The 20,347-nt window shown below is 31.9% G+C and overlaps 1 protein-coding gene across 2 annotated transcripts in view; it reads right to left on the bottom strand.

The window, feature by feature from the left end:
- The window catches only part of LOC124360576 (iron-sulfur protein NUBPL), a 59,180-nt gene that overhangs the window by 1,273 nt on the left and 37,560 nt on the right, over positions 1 to 20,347 (bottom strand). For both annotated transcript variants that reach the window (XM_046814303.1, XM_046814302.1), the window contains 5 exons: positions 13,218 to 13,383; positions 6,114 to 6,239; positions 4,373 to 4,412; positions 2,663 to 2,847; positions 544 to 732 (listed from right to left, as the gene is read on the bottom strand). In XM_046814303.1, the coding sequence (XP_046670259.1) occupies positions 544 to 732; positions 2,663 to 2,847; positions 4,373 to 4,412; positions 6,114 to 6,239; positions 13,218 to 13,317 (640 nt within the window). In that variant the 5' untranslated portion in view covers positions 13,318 to 13,383. The remainder of the gene's footprint in view (positions 1 to 543; positions 733 to 2,662; positions 2,848 to 4,372; positions 4,413 to 6,113; positions 6,240 to 13,217; positions 13,384 to 20,347) is intronic.

Raw genomic sequence — 20,347 nt, 5'->3', positions numbered from 1 at the left:
ATAACAAATATCAAATATGTATATAAGTACTGTATTATTTTTATATTATGATATATTTGATACAACTGTGTACTTTACATAACAACACTAAAAAAAGCATCAAAAAAGTATCTCCAACATATTGAAAATATATTTTACTTCGATCTAACAAATTTCTTATTGAGGTATAATGAACAACTAGTTGGGAAAGGGTTAATGATTTTCAGAGGTATGAGTTTTCTAGCTGTAGTGGGGGAGAGGATTGTACATACATACTCATACTGATTTTTATATTCATATTTTTAACTAAATGTGTATGGATTTGCATTTCTAAATGGACATGTTAAAAATGAGTAATTTCAAATGTATAAACAACCAAACTGGATTTATATTAAGATATTTTGTTTAAAGGTTATATGACTGAGGCAATACTATATGTTATATAACATCTAAATTCGACTTGAATAATATATTACAAAGTCGTCTTTAGTGGAGCAAAAACAATAATGTAAGTATAATGACATGTTACGTTCACCATAATGACAATTAATAAAATATTCTTACCTAAATCTTGAGCAAATTTTTTTATTTCAGGCCCAAACAATTCATTTTTATGACTACAGTTTGTGCAGACGACAGACCCCATATTTTGTACAACTCCAATAATAGGCACTTCCAGCTTACGGAACATAGTGACACCCCTCCTTGTAACCTGCAGTGCCATCTGTTGTGGAGTAGTCACCACTAGAGCACCTGCAGCACAATATTCAGTAATATTACAATTTAGAATGTTTAATTTATTTTATGTTGTTAACCCTCTCAAGTTCTACGGACTCATCTGTTGGTCTTAATTTTTTTCTCTTCTAGACTGGCCAACCTCGATTATTTATGTGAAAAGGCCATGTTGATTCATCAACCTGTTTCTGTAATATTTGGATCTTGAATTTATTCAATTTATCTGTTTAACCCATTCGTGACTGAATAAATTACTATAATTTTTGGACTACAGAACTGGATATTTTCCATGCTTTCGTGTAAGAACAGGTGCACATTGCATAACACTTAATGTATAACATGCTATGAATATTATACATTTACTCTAGTTATTCCTTGTTATTTTATGAACACAAAATGTTAGTTTTTTTTATATAAATATATTTACACCATCTACAAATGTTTAATATACATCTTTAGAAGTTGGTTCGGGTGTGAAACACCTCAAAAAATTTTCCCAGATGAAGTGGAACATGACACATTTTACATTGGTACACTGTTTCACTTCTTTTCCCCTGTGAGGCACAAACTTTACATTTTCTTGAGGACCTGGCTTTGGTGGTTGGAGGTATTTTTTCAATAAAATGCCCCCAAAACTTTCCTTGAAGGCGCAGTGGTGATTCTCCACAAGCGGGAAGCCTACCAAAGGGTTACCTGAGCCCAACAGGTTTCGTCACAGAAGTGATTGAACACATCTGATTCAGTGCAGTTTTCTCTTAACTACCTCGAAATGATAGGATTTATTCCATCATTGCCGGTAAAACGCATTGTACTAACAGTATTTGGTCCAACACTTCACGCAAAATCACAAGGGCTAGCCGGTGGGTTATCGTCACTTTCATTATCACTGCTGTCAACGTTTGTACCATCAGACATTTAATTATTTTCATGTATCATGTCATCTTGTTCACTGTCACATTCCTCATCACCACTTCATCTAAAACATTAACAACGTAAGCCGCAAAATCATCCGAATTTACGAACACATCATTCCGGTCGCGAGACGCCATCTTGACTGTTTACAAACGAAAGAAAGCTGTTTTGCCAAGATGATTTGAGGCAATATCAGATGATTTTCATCAACGAAGAAGAAGAAAAACATAGACTACAATATTGAGAACAAAATATGCAACAAATGTGAATGCCTCTGCGATCTATCGGCAATATATTCAACTACGTCGATGTCGTGTCTAGCGGACGGGGCGTTGGGCCGCGCGAAGTGAAGGACGGAAACTGCCCGTCCAATGTCTTGAATGGGTTATTAAGGCTTTAAGCATAAAACAGTACTTAAAGATTCTTGTAATATAAATTGCTAGACATTACAATGTAATTATTATCATTAAGTGCCAAATTAAAATAAAATCTGCTGCTGACAGTTGTAGTTAATTATTATTGCACACTGTCATTGCCATTACTTGTGATTTGTAAATGTGTATTGTTCAACGATTGGTCAGGAAAATTTACACTCAAGCAGATAGGGAGCTAAACATTTGACATTTGTAGGTGAATCTTTTGGAGACTTATGACAATGATGGTCCTTTTGACCCTTCATCATGCTATTAATGACCTCCTAAAGAAGGCAACAAACCCAAGAAAGGAGCAATTATGCAGGTTATGATTCCTCTGACTGTGACAAATCCAGCTAGCTCTAAGGTCCAAGAGGTTAGCTCAAAACTAAAAACATTTCTTATTTTTGAATCTAACTTGATAAAAATGGTATAATACAGTGTTATATACGGACTGACAAATTTTGTTCATAAACTATTAATAACTTGTGGTATGAGAACTTTCTTGTGAAAGCAAAACAATTAGAAACCAATATGCAGGATTTTTAGACCATCACACTTATTTCCAACCATTAATATGATAGTTTTGCACTATAAGACCAATCTCTAATTCGATTACTAACCTGAGACAACAAGGTTCTGCACAAGAGAGAGGTGGGTATCACCAGTTCCTGGAGGAGTGTCCACCACAAGCACATCGGTGGGGCCCCAGTCCACCTCAAACATTAACTTATTGACGGCCTGCATTACCATCAGACCCCGCCACATCACAGCTGACTCTTGGGAGACTAAATATCCCATAGACATACTGCAACAGTACCACAAACTTATTACATAATACTAATATTCCTCTACGAAGTTGAAAAGATCTCATGTTTACAAACTCAAATTTGTACTAATAAAACATTACCAATGTCACGCAATCAATATTTATATTACTGGTATTAGTAGAATAATATATATAATAGTATATCAACATCCTTAATATAATAATTGATACAGTTGATAATAATATTGTCCTGTATGTATATATATATATATATATATATATATATATATATATATATATATATATATATATATATGGCAATTGTTATTTTGTTCTGTGGTGTAATACTTATCCGGTAGTTTACTACCCAAACCTGAGATATATATATATATATATTATATATATAATTATAAAGTATATATATATATTATATATATATATGTAATTATAAAATATATATTGTATATATAATTATATAATACATATATATACACACATCTTTTTATTATTAACAAATTCATAAATAAATTCCAAGACTGTAGAAATAGAAATGAAAGAAGGTGCACAAGGTTGAATACAAAATGTTTTAACACCAGTGTTTAAAACAAGAACTTAATAAATAAGATGTCACTTTTTCTTGTAAACCATCTAATAAAATCCCTAAAAAATGTAAGCCTCGTTAAAAAATCCTACTTATAAAAAAATTTTATCATTACTGATAAATATTATACACATCAAATAAAGGTACGTGTGTTGGCTCTATTAAACCCTGTATGTTTAGTCTGTAAAAAGCTAAATTATATCAAAAATGAGAAAAATCAAACAATATAACATTTTATGAGCAAGGCAAAGTTAATCCTATCTGTCAAATCAAAGCTTAGATATAATGATGTCCTAACTTACCAAAACATCTTTTAAAATCAAAGAACTACAAACAAATAGCAATAACAAATAATACCAAAACATGATGTTGGCACTTTCCCAGCGGAATCCTTTTTTTTGGAGCCAATCAACAGAGCTTTCACATTATGAACCAGACTGTACACAAGAAAATTAATAAGCTGATGGTCAAATAGTTTTAGTCATACTTGAGCACTGTCAGGCTGGCTCAAGCATATACTTCAGAGTATTGACACATTCGCGACGTGTACCCCATCAGTTACAAGCGATCTTTTACAACTGCTGTTGTGTACCCGATCGGGTACACACCGGGCTTTTGTAAAGTGTGTAATATGTCCGATGGGGTACATGTTGCCATGCATTTCATTATTGCCTTTTTATTCTTAAAAATTTTCACTTCATTTAAATATGTAAATGCCCATTTTCAACAAACAATAGTTTTTTATAAATTTAAACAATAGTTTTTTTTTAATTTAAACAAGTGAACAAAACTGCTCATCACTGAACATTTTACTTGCCCACTCTCAGAGAATTAAAAGTCCTTTTGTACTAATATGCTTTCTACATTATAAATGTATATCAACACATAACTATACTCATGATTTTTGTACAATGTACATCGTCATAACCCTGGATTTAATATAAATCATATGAGATCTCTTACCTTTTCACGCCATAGTTGACGAGAGGTACCATCAAATTTTCTGTAAATGAAAAGATTTCTAACAATAAATGTCTTAAATATGTGTCCAGGTTTATAGACAAAAGCATTGTTGTCACTTGCGTTTATGATATAATGAATGTGCTTGTTGCTTAATTTTGAATTTGTACTGATCAAAATATATTATAGGCAACAATAAACTATTAGAGCTCTAATTAAAACTTATTAATTGTCACAACTGAAGAATTTATGCTAGACGCAATGGTCACTGGTCACAACTGTTACATCAATTGTTCAATTGCAGATTACAAGAACTAGTACAAATGAAGGATGGCACCAAATTATAAATTTAAAATAAAATCACATACGGAAAAGCACCCTTTCACCAACATAGGGCACTACAGTGGCTCAGGGCATATGTATGTTATAAAGATGATAACAACTTTGAAATGGCTATTAAACAGTATCTCACAAATAAAAGCACTGAACTCTGTCCAGAAATTTCTTGATGGCGTTCAACTATAATGTGTTATTATAACAGTTAAAACTGTAATTAATATTGATATTTTAAATAAAGATACAGATTTTAAATACTGAACGTAATTAGGCCTAATTCAAATTCATACATCTTTATTCATTACTGTATACATACAGAAAATACAGATTGAATAGTCATTGTATTGGCTTAAAGTACGAGGCATATTTTTAAGTAAGTACAGTTTTGAAATTTTATTGTCGCAACAGTCGGTTTCCCACACTTGTGCACTGTCTATTAGCAAGCCACAGATGCAATTACGAGGAAAATAAATAATTTTTACATCTGTCAATGCATATTTAAAATGTCCCTGTCACTTGAGAATCCTACAGACGGTGAACTACATGCTGTTATTTATTGTATTGGGGCTAATTGCTTGAAACAGTTGAAATTCATCGTCAGAATTAATTGTGAAGTGTATGGACGGAATATTATGAGTGATGAATTTAATTCAATCAGTAATTTTGTTGACAAAGACAACAAAAGCATCAAAATGACTGCTTTGTAATCGCTGTTAAATCAGATGGCAATCTTCTATAACAACATTATAATAAAGGTTGTTTTTAGATATGGTACATGCCATAATATTGATGGGAGTTATGTAGAAAAGTAGTACAAAAGTCTGGGTTTTCATATAAAATTAAATAAAAAGTTTACTATAATACATGATTGTGGACTGTAGTCCACCTAACCTAATGACTCGGTTGGTGTATGTTAGGAAACGCTCTGTGTAGTGGATAATCTGAGTGGAAAAGTGCTTTGAAAATTCGTTCCAATGCATGCACAAGTGTATCAATCTTCATGGAGAATATTTTAAAAAATAAATAAAACCTTTTGTCCTAAAATAAAAGAATTTACCCTTAAATTCTTGTATTTTTATCACTAGGTCAGAAACGTAAATAGCAGTCCTCATACCACATACAATCAGATAACCTTATAATGGCATTACTCGTGAGTAATATATTTTAATGCCTTGTAAATATTCTATTATTTTTAAAAATTAGTCGAGGTACTGATCTTACACTGTACCATATTAAACGATATTTATTTTATGTTTATGAAAAATATGTGAAAATAATATTTATTTAAACATCTACAACTTGTTCATAAATATAAAAGTTGCATTATATTCATTTATCAATAAACAAGATTTTCTTAACTACAGATTATTGAAGTAAATTAACTTTACTAAAAAATACATGAACAAACCTGATGTAAGTAGAGGTTCTCCACTTAAATTCATCATAAGCGGAACAGATGGGCCAAAGACATCAGCATCCAGCAACCCAACTTGTAATGAAGGTTTAGTTTCAGCCAATGCTGTTGCTAAATTTACTGTTAACATCATAAAAGTGTCAAAAAATTCATTGCATGGATCTGTATAAACTTACAATTATTACTGTTGTTGAAGAATTTAGGTTCCTTTCTTTGTTATTTTATATTTATGATTTTTAAATGCCAATACAAATACACATACAATACATTTTTAATACACATTACAAAATTTCATTCACTTAAAAATGTAAAAAAATGTACTTAAACGTTCATTGAACAAATATAATCAATAATCCTGTTGCTTTTGTTAAGTTGAGTTGAAAGTAGGTATTTGTTATTTGGCACTTTTGATGTGGCAGTCACTCTTCACTATTCAGAGTAGCATTCAGAAATGTGTTAATTTGTACAATATTGTGAGGTTTTTTGTATCCAAATAAAACTTAGGACATGATGCCCAATGTTGCAGTAATCTTAAACTTCACTGCATTATTTATCCTGGGCAGTGTATTAATACCACAAACTATAATATGTAAATGGGTAAGAGTAATCATCAACACATTTTGAATTCATATGAAGTGTCCAGGGATATAGCACCCATCTCTCCCCTCTCCTAACTATCACAGTAAAATAATATCCTCAGAAAAAGGGTATAATTCAACTAATAACCTTAATATTAATTATTTCAAATAAAACTAACAATTATGCTGATGTTGTAGATCTGCATTAATTACACTTCCAGCCAACTTTAAGACTAGTATTCATGTTTTAGACTTATAAATTTAATTATTTGGACAAATTAAATAATAAATGAATAAATGAATTTATTTCCAATTAGTAACAACAAATATAAAAATACATATACATTGTTTGGAAAATTAACTGGCCACTGTATCAAGTTATGTGACCAGTTTTGAAAGAAAAATATTTTAGAAACATATAAAATAAAATGAGTCTAGCATGTACTTAAAAAAAAAAAAAAAAACAATCGCCACCTCTGCAGTGTTTACATATCTAAAATTAAAATTTATGGAAGTATACAAAATAAACTTAAACTTTACAAACATAATTCCTTTTAGACGTGTATTATAAAACAAACAGGAGAAGCAAAAAAGAAAAAAAACAAATAAGAAAAAACAAAACAGCAAAATTATTTTATATTACATTAACGTTAAGATAACCTATTGTCTTGTTGCATTGAAAGCCAAGTAATTGATTTTTTTTTACAAAAAGTTTTTAAATTAGCTGCATTTTTTATATCAAGTGGAAGAAAATTAAAATATTTCGGACCTAAATAAGTAATTGAATGTTTAAAAATGATTTTGTTCACTTTTGGTAGTCTGTAATTTCTGTTATGTGCGAATCTTGTTGCGTAATATAAATTATTGGTACCTAAGTTACCACTTCTGACAAAAAAAACAATCTTAATACTTTAAAAATGAATAGATGCTGAATAGGCAAAATCTTTAATTGGCTATAAAGAGGAAAGAGCTTTCTCTCTTTGCCTTCTTTAAAATTATCCTTAAGAAATAGTTTTGTGTTGTTCTTAATCTGTTTATTAAAAAGTTATAAGTTCCACCCCAACACAATATGCCATACTGTAATCTGGAATTAATTAGTGCAAAATAAAGAGATCTTAACAATTCAATGCTACAAAAATTTCTTAAAAAATAAAACTTTCTAATAGTAGATGTAATTTTCTTATGTAGAATGGAAATATGTTCTTCAAAAGTAAATTTTTTATCCAATGTAATTCCTAAATATTTGAAAGTGTTTACTTTTTCTAATGGTTGGCAATTTACAAAGAATCATGTTGCAAGATGCAGAATGGAATTTTACAGGAACTGGCAATTCAAAATTTTGAAAGAACTGAAATTTAAAAAAATTTAGATTTGTTTACATTAACTTGCATTTTGTTTATGAGGCACCATTTACGTAATAATAATAGGTCACTATTTATTTGTTCGCTAATAGTTAATTCATTCTCATGTGAGTAAAAAATGGCTATATCATCCGCAAAAGCTGTAATTTTCCCGTTTAAAATTCAATGTTAACAAAATCATTTATAAATATTAAAAATAAGACAGCAGATATCACCGATCCCTGCGGAACCCCAGATTCAACCGTTCTAGTTGAGCTGAAGGTATTTTGAATCTTTTACTTGTTGTTTTTTCTATTTGTAATGAGAGTCCTAAAACCAACTCCAAGCAATACCTCTAATTCCTGCATATTCTAACTTGTTTAATAGAATTTCGTGGTCAACCAAATCAAATGCTTTCTTGAAATCTATAAAAAGTCCTGTACATTTTAATCTGGAATTCAAACTGCTATAAATGTTTTCTGTTATGTAAGTTAAAGCGTTCTTCTGTAGATTTTCCTTTTACGAAACCAAATTGTCGTTTACTAAAAAAATTCAAATTGTTCTAAATATTTTAGCAGTCTTTTGACCTTATTTTTTCAAAGAGCTTAGAGAAAACAGAAAGCAAACTAATGGGTCTTATATTGTCCAATTGAAAAGAATTATTTTTCTTTAAAATTGGAACAACTGAACTTAACTTCAACATTTCAGGGAAAATGCCCGTGCTAAAACTAATGTTGATTAAATAAACCAGTATTTGGAGCGATTTTCATCTATAATGAATTTTAACACTCAACACTAATCTTATCAAACCTGTTGATTTTTTATTCTTTAAATTTTTCACTGCATGTATTATTTCATTTAGATCAGTTGGTTCTATAAAAAATGATTGCAGATACGAACGGACAAGTGGAAAAGTAACTGTGGGAACTGTACAAGGTCGGTCAGACTGGACAGAGATAAGGTATTTGTTTATCTCGTCTGCGATGACGCTTGGTTCTGCCGTGAATGTTCCGTCTGGCAATTCAATGCGCTCTACATTTTTGTTGGAGGTCACTCCTGTCAGACTATTAATTACTTTCCACTGTTGTGATACATTTCCACTGCAACTTTCAATTTTTCTTGCATAAAAATTATTTTTTGTGAAGGAAACCTGAGTGCTTAGGTCTGAACAAAATTTGTTAAAGTAATTTTTTAAAAACGTTGTCATAAGGTCTTCTTTTTACAAATTTTGAAAATAGTTTCTTTCTCTTTTTGAATTTATTCAAAATTTGTTGATTAATCCATGGACTCAAAGACTTAGCCTTCAATAATTTGTGACAAACTATTAAATGTTTTACTACAGCTATCTACAATTTTAATTAACAAATCATGGAATTTACGATAACATAAATTTACATCTCTTTCTGAATAAACTTCTTCCCAACTAGTACTTTGTAATTTATTTTTAACTAAGTTAAAATCAATAATAGATTTGTTAGGTGAAATTTTATTATTAATTAAGTTGATGTTGTCGTTATTTCTAAAACTAATTCCTAATATACAATGGTCTGTTATACCTTCATCAAAGACAGCACTTTTATATTTACTTATGTTTTCTGCTTCTCACAAATACATGATCTATACATGTTTTAGATATATTGGTTATCCTAGTAGGATCATTTATTAATGATACAAATCCATTGTTATACAATAAAGTGCTGTAATTATTCGATACTGCACTAGTAGCAGCTATGTTAATGTTAATGTCACCTACAAAAAATTACATTATTGTTTATATTACTTAAAAACATTAGATATTTCGTCTAAAAATAAGTTTTCAGAAAAATTGTGCAATCTGTATAGGCAAAGTAATTTGAAATAAGATCTATTAAACCTGACATTCAGAAGCAGGGCATCAGCTGTTGTTCATGTTTTAACTGCAATTGATTACAATCAAAAACTATTGTCTACATAACACAGAACACCACCTGATCTATACACATCATTACATTCAGCAAACAGAACATAGCCTGGAATATTAAATAACTCTACTTCGTCAGTACCGATCCATATCTCACTGAGTATGATAATGTTAATTCTATTAATACTATTGTTTATATTGATAATGAAAACTGTCAAAATTTTTTCTCATGCTTCTTATATTAGTGTAGATGATATTGAAACCTCCTTGATTACTCTCTAAGTTGAAAAATGTATTAATGTCTGATTGAGTATTATCTGTCATTATACAAATAAAGATATTTTAATGAATATTACTTTTAATACATTTAATAAAAAATGGAATAATAAATTTAAAATATTGTACTATAAATTTACACAAAAAAATGGTCATACGAAAAATTTTATTTTAATACCAAATAAAGATTACAAGAGAAGATAATTGCTAAATTTAAAATGTTGATTTTCACAGATAAAAATCAACAATACAAAAATAAAACATTAATTCTAGTTTACTTTGATATTAACAACATTCTACAAATAAACATTTACTCTACAAATCTTTGGCTTCTATGTTCACCTAAGTTTGTCAATAGCATCGTAAGATTCAAATCCTAATATATTTGTCTCCTTGTGACCTTCTAACAAAAAAACTTTCCGTCACGGCACCAGGTGAAGGCGTAACCTAGTTCCTTCGTCTTAGATTTGAGTTTATTTAGAAATACCTTGTTTTCCGGTGAAAGGTGTTCGTTGATATACAACTTGTGCAGTGGAAAGGCTGCGTTTACATTATGTGCTGTCATCCCACCCCTTTTCTCCCTGAACTTGTTGATGACGGTCTCCTTAGTCGATCTGTTCACGAACTGGACCACCAATGAAGGCGTACGGTTCTTTTGGAAGGTCGGGACTCTATGAGCAGCAGAGATGTCATTCTTGGTAATCTCCAAAAACCCAGAGACGATCCAACATCCTTCACGAGGCTGATGACGTCCTCACCCTGAGTAACAGGAAGACCACTTATTTCAACGTTGTTTTTTCTTGTATATTGCTCTAGTGATCTAATTCTGTCCTTCAAAGAGCAGACCTCCGACGTAAGACTGGCATTCCTGCTTCGCAGCTCCTCACACTCCCGCTTCACGGGACGCAATGTCCGACTTAACCTCTTTCATCAGCTGTGTTGATTCGTCAAGTTTACTTGATATAAATTGAAACTGACACAGAAAGCTCACTCATCTCATGTTTGAAGTTCTTAATCTCCCCAAACACCTCCTTCTTGAAGTCATCCAAGACTCTCACAATAAACTCTTTTGTAATTAAAGCCTGTAGTAGAACTATCATTACTCTGAACAGATGACGGATTTCGGCACTCTATACACTTCCATTCACGATACGAACGGGTTTTCTTGCCAACTATGTCATCTTTAATGCATCGCGTATGAAAATATTTCTCACACACGCCAGAACACTTGACTATCGCATCACTTTCATCAATTCCATAGGATTGATTGCAAGCACCACAGAGAGATGACATATTAACTAATAATTTAAACACATATAAATATAAAAATGAAAATAAATGGCTAGTTTCAGTGAAATAAAACACTAATAGAACGACACCAATTTGCGTGTTGAACGTTACCAAACAAGAGCGATAAGGCGAGGCGTGTGTTATCAGCTCGACGGACGGAGCTAGACTCTTATCATTTATCATAAATATGTAAACTGGGATACAATATAAATTCTACAAATAGAAATTAGTTCTAACTTAGGGTAGGGTATGATAAGCGGACCCAGTTTTTTATATCGAAGAATGTAATCATCGATGCCTAATATTCGCATCTCAAATCCTAGATTATAAAACGATATAAAGTATCTATAGTTCTCAATAACAATCATATGTTTTAAATTAAAATATGAATCTAATATTTACAGTGATCAAACAAATTTTATAACAAAAATTAGGAAAACTGAAGACGACCATATTTGCTCCTCTCACAGTTACAGTTGTTTCTTTCCCACAAATTTCACATAATGGGTTTTTCCGCACGAGTCCAACATGTTGAAGTCATAAAAAACATATCTTATAATCTTCCATAGCAATGTCGTGTAGTTTTCTAAAATTGACTGTCATTTTGAATAATAAAATGTTACTTATATAAAATTGAAATATTACATTAAGAGTATTATTTGAAAGTGTTTACAGCTATTGATATAGATTATTTAATTAATCAATATCGATGGTTATGATTAAGTAATATCGTTTGCCAATTTCGATATAAAAAACCGGGTCCGCTTATCGTACCGTATCCCTAACTTTATATTCTATAATCAACTGCTTGCTTGGTTACATATTTGCATTTTTTTTTTATTTTTTGTAACCTATCCCATTTTAAGCCTTAATTTGCCTGTCCTCAAGGGCCACTGGCTTGTGTGAAGATCTTATCAAACAGAATAAGAGAGAGAGAGAGAGTAGATACAGTACAAGGTTATGGACCTGTATAAAAGGTTATAGATCGCTTGGATATAGGTACTCCCAATTTTTTTAACTGTAGGAATTTGTATAAAATCTTCAATAACAAGATTTGCAGAGTTTTCGGAGTGGACTGCCACTCATAAAAGATTATCTGTAAAAGCATAATAAATACTATTATTCTTCAGGTTAGGCAACTTCTGCATAGTCAAGAATGCTCATACACTAAACGAAGAGAAAAATATAACATAAAGTTAAACAAACTTTTGTTTAATCTATTTAACAATTCTTTAAAGTTTTGGTTCACTCTGTTAAAACTCCATTTTTAATGCGTAGTAAAAAATATAACAAATTATTCCCTCTTCACAATGAAACGTGAAGTGATGATTGATACATAAAAATACTAAAGTCCCCCTCCTAAAGCAAAATGCTGAATATGACACTAAGACTAACATACTTTATATTAGTATTATATATTTGATTATTATTATTATATAAAAAAGAAAATGTGAAATAGAAATTTTAGCAATAAAATAGGATAACTTAACACACTATTAAGCAGAGGAAGATGATATTAGATTGCTGATCTCAAAATCCAATCCATATGGTATAAGTAAAAAGTTTCAAATTTTCCATTTTCAAAAATGTAAGTAAAAGACAGAATAACAAGTTAATTACACTGATTCTTGTAATAAATATTATTAAAGTAAGATTAACTTAAACTAGTATATGTCTAGTTGTTAAGTAATTACATTGAAAGATGCATGCACACCAGCAGTTGTTGATTTTCCAACTCCTCCTTTTCCAGACGCAACGAGCACTATATGTTTTACACCTGGGATAAGTTTCTTCTTGGGCAAACCTCTTGCCATTATTTGTTGTTGTCGGTTATCCACTTTAGAGTCACTATGGGTTCGGAGTTGTAGTATGCAACCAATCTAGAATAAATTATTTCTATTACTGATTTTTACAAAAGCTCTCACTAGAATATTATACTATGGAACCTCTTATATTTGGATATATTGTCATTATTCATTAACACATTCCTTGACAATACAGCCAAAACATTGTATAACTACATCAACTACTGTTATCAGGTTCGACATATACTATCTTTATACCCTTTTTGCTTACAATTGCTTTCATTCATATTTTGAATAAGTCAGTTGTTCATCAGTGTGTGTTTCTCAAAGCTTTGTCAGATTTTTTCCCTCAAAAATGATGAAATGTGAAGACGAGGGGAAAGACATTTTTCGACTCTGTGAATATGTGGTTCAACCGTTTTAAAAATGACCACAATTCATTGAAAGTGATTCACATTCTGGTTGGTCTCTTTCAAAGCAAATCCTTGAAAAAATCAAATGTTAACAATTAAAGCGGACAATTGTTTAACAGTGCACAGGTTGAAGGAAAATTTGGACATAATAAATACTATTTTTGCCAAAAATCTGTCCGAGGACTTGGGATGAAACAAGTAGTTATAAAACACGTCCCAAAATTGCTCACCAAAAATCAAAACGAGTAAGTTTTGAAGTCGCACAAAGACATATCTACTGACCCGGAATTTTAAAATAGGGATCACAGATGATGAAACATAGGTTTACAGTTATGATCCTGAAACAAAGGCCCAATCATCAGCATGGATCAAACCTGGAACCTAGTTTCTGAAAAAATATTAGCTAGATCAAAATAAAAGTCATGATGACAGTGTTTTTTTACTACAAAGGCGTAGGTGCACCAGAGGGTTGTACTATTACCTTAAAGTTTCTATACTGTATCAGGAATGCAGTGCAGCGAAAACATTGTGAACTGAGGGCCAGTGAAGACTGGATGCTTCACTACAATATTTTACTAGCTCATTCATTCCACATGATTCAACAGCTTTTGCCAGAACTACACCAGCAAAGTATTACATCTTTCATAAAGTATTGTTATGGCACCATTGACTTCTGGCTGTTTCCAAATTTTAAATCTCAGCTCAAAGAAACCAAACAGTTGAATTGTCCTTCTCCATGACAATGCAAGACCGCACACTGCATGTGAGACCCATGATTTATTGGACAGTTGGCTGGGAAGTTTTTGACCACCCACCCTACAGTCCTGATCTTGTGTGGAGCGACTGACATCTGTTCCTCTGTTGAGTAAAAAAACTATCCTATTAATGTATATTTAATTACCAACGTGCAACTGGCCATAGGTTCCATCCATAGAAAGAACAAGTACCCGGACCTAGTTGCCAACTGAATCCTAACCAAGTTCCTGAACTTAACCCTCACAAAAACCAAATCAATTTAATAATTTGTGTTGATAAGTACTACAAATACACGCTTTAAATGAACAAAGTCTACTTTTATTATAATAATTGCCATTCGTAGAGGCTATTTTCGAGACTACACTGATTTTACAAGAAAAGTTCTAATAAACTCTACAGATGGCCCCGTAATGTACAAGCCGATTTTGATAAAACTTTGCATGTGGTTCTAAAAATAGGCGTGGCCTATGAATGAGGGTTGTAATACAATATAGTACTGTACTGTATTTATTGAATATGTATGGAAAATATTATCAAACTAGACTCATACTCATGTTTTTGAGGTACAACCACCCATAGGTTTTTTTCAGTACTTGGCCTGTAAAATCGATATTGCTCCAAAAATTGGCACGGTCTAAGAATGCAGGCTGTAATATAATACGGTAGACTATGTATTGAATGTGGATTGAAAGTCTTATCCAAATCGGCCTGTACATTTTTGAGGTATGACCATCCATACGTTTTTTCAGTAGTTGGCTTGTAAAATCGATATAGCTCTGTAAAAAGGCATGGCCTAAGAATGAGGGTTGTAATATAACATAATCAAATCAAATCAAAAAAATCTTTATTCATCAGATATATACACTAAGTATACAATTGAATAGTGTCCAAAGACACGCAGTCTGTACATCTTAAAACTACTAATACAAGTACATCTAAATCTATGAGGAGGTGGAAAAGTACTCCTCCAAAGAATACAATGCCTTGTTTATCAAAAAACATTTAACTGTGTTTTTGAATATTCTCAGATTAGTTAAATTTTTTATACTAGTGGGTAATGTTTAAAAAATTTCAGCCCCATGTATGATGATTTTTTCTCATAATACTTTAAATTGTGATGAGTTGTTACAATGTATTTTTTATTTCTGGTGTTGTATGGATGAGATTCAAGATTTAATTCATTACTTATTTGATTATTTTTTGCAATTAGAATCATGTCAAAGATATATTGGCCATATATTAGACCCTCTATTAAAACTCCAAAATAAAAAACCCGAATCTTTAGTAACCGCAACATTGGAAACTTAAAATCACTCTTGAAACAGCAGAATTGGAGTACAGTCCTAAGAATGCAAAATACTAATGAGGCTTACAACACTTTCAATGAAATTACGCAAACAAATTTAAATTCCGCCTGTCCTCTTGTGCTTAAAAGAGCTAAAAGAAAACAGAACCATTTTCTATGGGACCAAGAAACAGAACATCTAAGACAAAATTACATCAAAGCACTTGAAAGGGAATTGTGCACAGGATTGGAAAATGACAAGAAGGAAACAGCTGAGAGAAAGAAAGTATATGATATGAAATTAAAATCTTTAAGAAAACAGCAAGTAAGTCAGCATATAGAAGAATCTGGCAACAAATCAAAAGCACTTTGGGAAGTAATTAACAAAGAAAGAGCAGCTAAAACGATATCTAGCAACAAACTTGCTCTCAATATAGATGGGAAATTCACAGAAAATCCCAGTAAAGTTGCCAACCATCTCAATTACTTCTCTGCCAATATTGCTGATGAAACACTTAAACAGAACACCTCAAAACTTGCAAAACAATCACAGCACAACTTCTTAATAAAAACCCAGCTCCTTTTCACACCATCAACACAGAAAGAAGTACTTGCCATTATAGATAGTATGAAGCAAAAAACATCAGCAGGTCTGGATGATATATCCTCAAAACTCATAAAAAGCTGTAAAGAGGAAATCATTGTCCCCTTCACACACATCATTAATAAGTCACTACAAGAAGGCATCTTCCCAGACAAACTGAAAACTTCAAAAATTTATCCTAAGTATAAAAATGGCCCAACCACAGAAGCAACCAGCTATCGTCCCATATCACTTATTCCAACATTTTCTAAAATAATTGAAAAGGTTATCCTAACAAAACTTCTTAATTACTTAAGCAATAACAATCTGTTGACTGAAAACCAACATGGATTCCTGAAGGGCCGATCTACCACAACAGCCATCGTACAGTTAGTTGAGTATATCATTGACCAAATTGAAAGTGGAAAAAACTGTTACAAGCTTGTTCCTAGATTTTAGTAAAGCATTCGACTGCATAGACCACTCATTGCTCCTAGAAAAACTACACCAACTGGGAATCAAAGGAACATCAGCTAACTGTTTCAGGACCTTCCTCAGTGGAAGACAGCAGTTAGTGGAACTAAAACACAACCTGAACGGAACAACTACCAAGGTTCACTCAACCCCACTTCAGGTGAATAGAGGAGTACCACAAGGGACAGTGCTTGGACCTGTCCTTTTCCTCTTGCTTACAAACGACCTACCTCAGTACCTGACCAACCTCTGCCAAACAATAATGTATGCAGATGATACTGTTCTAACATTAGCTAACAAAAATAAAAATCAACTTGAAATAGATACACGAACCATCCTCAACTCAGCAAAACAGTACTGTAGGACAAACGACCTAGCTTTGAATGAGAGTAAAACTGTACAGATGACGTATAGCGCAAGAGGAAACACAGAATGGGATACCTGACTTAAAGTACAAGATAATTTAAAATATTTAGGTATTAATCTTGACATGAACCTCAATTGGAAGGCTCATGTTGATGTGCTGTGCAAGAGACTTGCATCGGGCACCTATGTCATAAGAAGGATAAAAGAAATATGCGGAACATCTGCAGCAAGAATTGCCTACTTTGCTCTTTTTGAGGCACATGTTAGATATGGCATAGCAGCATGGGGTGGAACTACTAGCTCCAACATGGAAAGAGTTTTCTTGCAGCAGAAGAAAACAATAAGATGCTTAACAGGCCTTGGATTTCAAAGCAACTGTCGAAGAGCATTCCAGGAGCACAAAATACTTACAGTACCTGCACTTTACATAAGCGAGGTAATTCTACTAGTAATCTCATCAAACAAGCCAAAACTTGGAGATTATCACCAATATAACACCAGAAATGCCTCAGATTTCTCACTTCCAGCACATCACCTGAGCTTTTCTGAAAGGAAGCCAACCTTCAGGGGAGCACGGTATTTCAACAACCTGCCACACCACATCAAACAAGACACGGGAAAGACCTTCAAGGGAAAACTCCTTCGATGGCTTGAAGATCATCCCTTCTATAGCGAAAAGGAATTCATGGAGTGGAAGACTTAAAGATAACACTCGCAAGATAGAACTTCATTTTTATGTAACATTGTTTTGACGCCAATACCGATCTCTATGATTGTGTAAATAAAGAAAGATTGTCTATTGTCTATTGTTAGAATTTGTAATTCTTTAAATTTCTCCTTTACTGTTTCACTGTAATCTAGTCTCAATATAATTCTAATTGCCCTTTTTTGTAGTTTAAGAATTTTATCCATATTTTTTTTTGTCGTTGCACCAAAGAGACATATTCCAAAAGATAAATGAGAGTGGAAATTTGCAAAATATATATTTCTTAGTGTTTTTTGGTTACAAAAAAACGACATCCTATAAAGAGAAAATATCCCCGAGCTTAATTTTGATAATATTTTATCCACATGTTTGTCCCAGCTTAAATGTTGATCTATTGTTAGGCCGAGAAATTTTGTGCTTTTTTTACTCTCAATTTCTTCTGAGTTGTACATAATTAATGGTTCGGATATCTGTTTGTTGTTGTGTGTTTTAAATCTTACAAAGTTAGTTTTTTGAGCATTTAACATTAAGTTGTGCTGCTTAAAGAAAGTTCCAATATTTTCTAATCCAATGAAACTTATTATCTCAACCTGTTCAACAGTATTGGCTGCTACTTTAAGATTTGCGTCATCTGCATAAAGACACAGATTATTTTTGGGTGCACGTGTGAGTGCGCTCCCTACATCATTTATATAGCATAGGAACAGAAGAGGGCCCAAAATCGATCCCTGAGGGACACCATATCTAATCATTTCAGTTTCTGAAGAAACCTTTAAGACTCTATTTTCATGCGTTCTATGGGTAATTTCTACAAATTGGCATCTATTGTAAATGTACGATTGAAACCACTTAATTGCATTTTTTTGTATTCCTAATGATTGTAATTTAGTTATCAGGTGAGAATGGCTTACACTATCGAATGCCTTAGATAGGTCCATAAAGATTCCTGCTGTATATTCACCTTTGTCTACTGATTCGATTATAGACTCAACAAAAGATACAGCAGCGGTTATTACTGATTTTTGTGGTCTAAAACCGTGCTGAATATTAGTTAGTAATTTAGAATCCACTAGGTATGTTATTAATTGTTTGTTAACTATTTTCTCATAAATTTTTGAAATTATCGGAAGAAGGGAACTGGGCGATAGTTTGACACAGTTTCTGGACAGTTTTTCTTATGGATTGGTATGATTTTTGATCTTTTAAGCTGATTTGGGAAATTCCCTGAAACAAATGATGAATGTATTAAGTGGCTTAAAATTTGGATTAAATACTGTTTGGTATTTTTGATCACTTTTATAGGGATTTCATCATATCCGGCAGAGTTTTTGTTCTTTATTGAGTTTATGGTTTTTTCCACCTCCTCTGCATCAACAAATTTAAAGTTAAAACCTTTTCTAATACATTGTGCTTGTTCCTTTTTGCTAACTTCCGTATTTTGACAATTAAATTCACCGATCTCCTGAACTACATGTACAAAGTATTTATTAAATATATTAGATACAGTTTTGGACTATACCAACTTTTATTTCCCTCTTGCAAGGAGATGTTTTTAATTTCATTCTGATTTGTTTGCCCAACTTCAGAGTTAATAAGTGCCCACACTGTTTTTTTGTATATTTGTAGATTTTTCTATTTTATTTTCAAAATAATCGGTTTTAGCTTGTGTTAATTTTATTTTATACTCGCATTTTCTTTGTTTCAAGTCTTTATTTAAAAGAGCATTTGTCTTTCCTCTAGTTTTTTTAGCCAATTGTATTAGTTCTTTTTTGTCATTTTTAAGATCTTCTGAAATCCAATTTTGTTTACAAATTTTTTCAGTAACTAAGGTTTTAGGAAAAGAAATATCAAAATAATATTGTAAAGTATTATGAAACTCGTCATATTTTTTTTCAACAGAGGCCATGTAAACGTTCTCCCAAGCTTCATTTTTAGGAGCCTATTAAATTCACTCATGAATGTTTTGGGCTGAAAACTTGCGTATTTCGCGCTTTATAGGTAATTTTTTTTCGACTTTTATCTTTGGATTGTAAATATGCAGCAATTGTCCGTCATGATCTGAAAGACAGGTTATTACCCCCTCTACAGTTAGTAAGGAATCATGACAGTGTTTTACTATGAAATTGTCAATTGCTGATGCAGAATTTTCTGTTACTCTTGTCGGAAAATTGATAAGATACCTCATGTTGTGACTTTTTAATATATTTTTGAATAATTTGAGTTCATGGTCATTGTTTAAAACATTTATGTTAACGTCTCCCCCTATAACTATATGATCAAATTGTTTAAAAAAATAGTCAACTAATATGCTTAACCTACCTAAAAATACTACACAGTCTGACCTAGGCGATCTATATACCCCTATAGCCAACATTTTAAAGGAACCAACTCTATAGCTACAAGCACTAAACTCAAACTGTTTTTCTTCGGGTAATCTGTCTGACAAAGATTTAGGT

The sequence above is a fragment of the Homalodisca vitripennis genome, chromosome 4 (assembly GCF_021130785.1).
Source record: "Homalodisca vitripennis isolate AUS2020 chromosome 4, UT_GWSS_2.1, whole genome shotgun sequence".
NCBI lineage: Eukaryota > Metazoa > Arthropoda > Insecta > Hemiptera > Cicadellidae > Homalodisca > Homalodisca vitripennis.
Note: the sequence above shows the minus strand (reverse complement) of the source record. Positions and strands in the feature narration are given on the sequence as shown.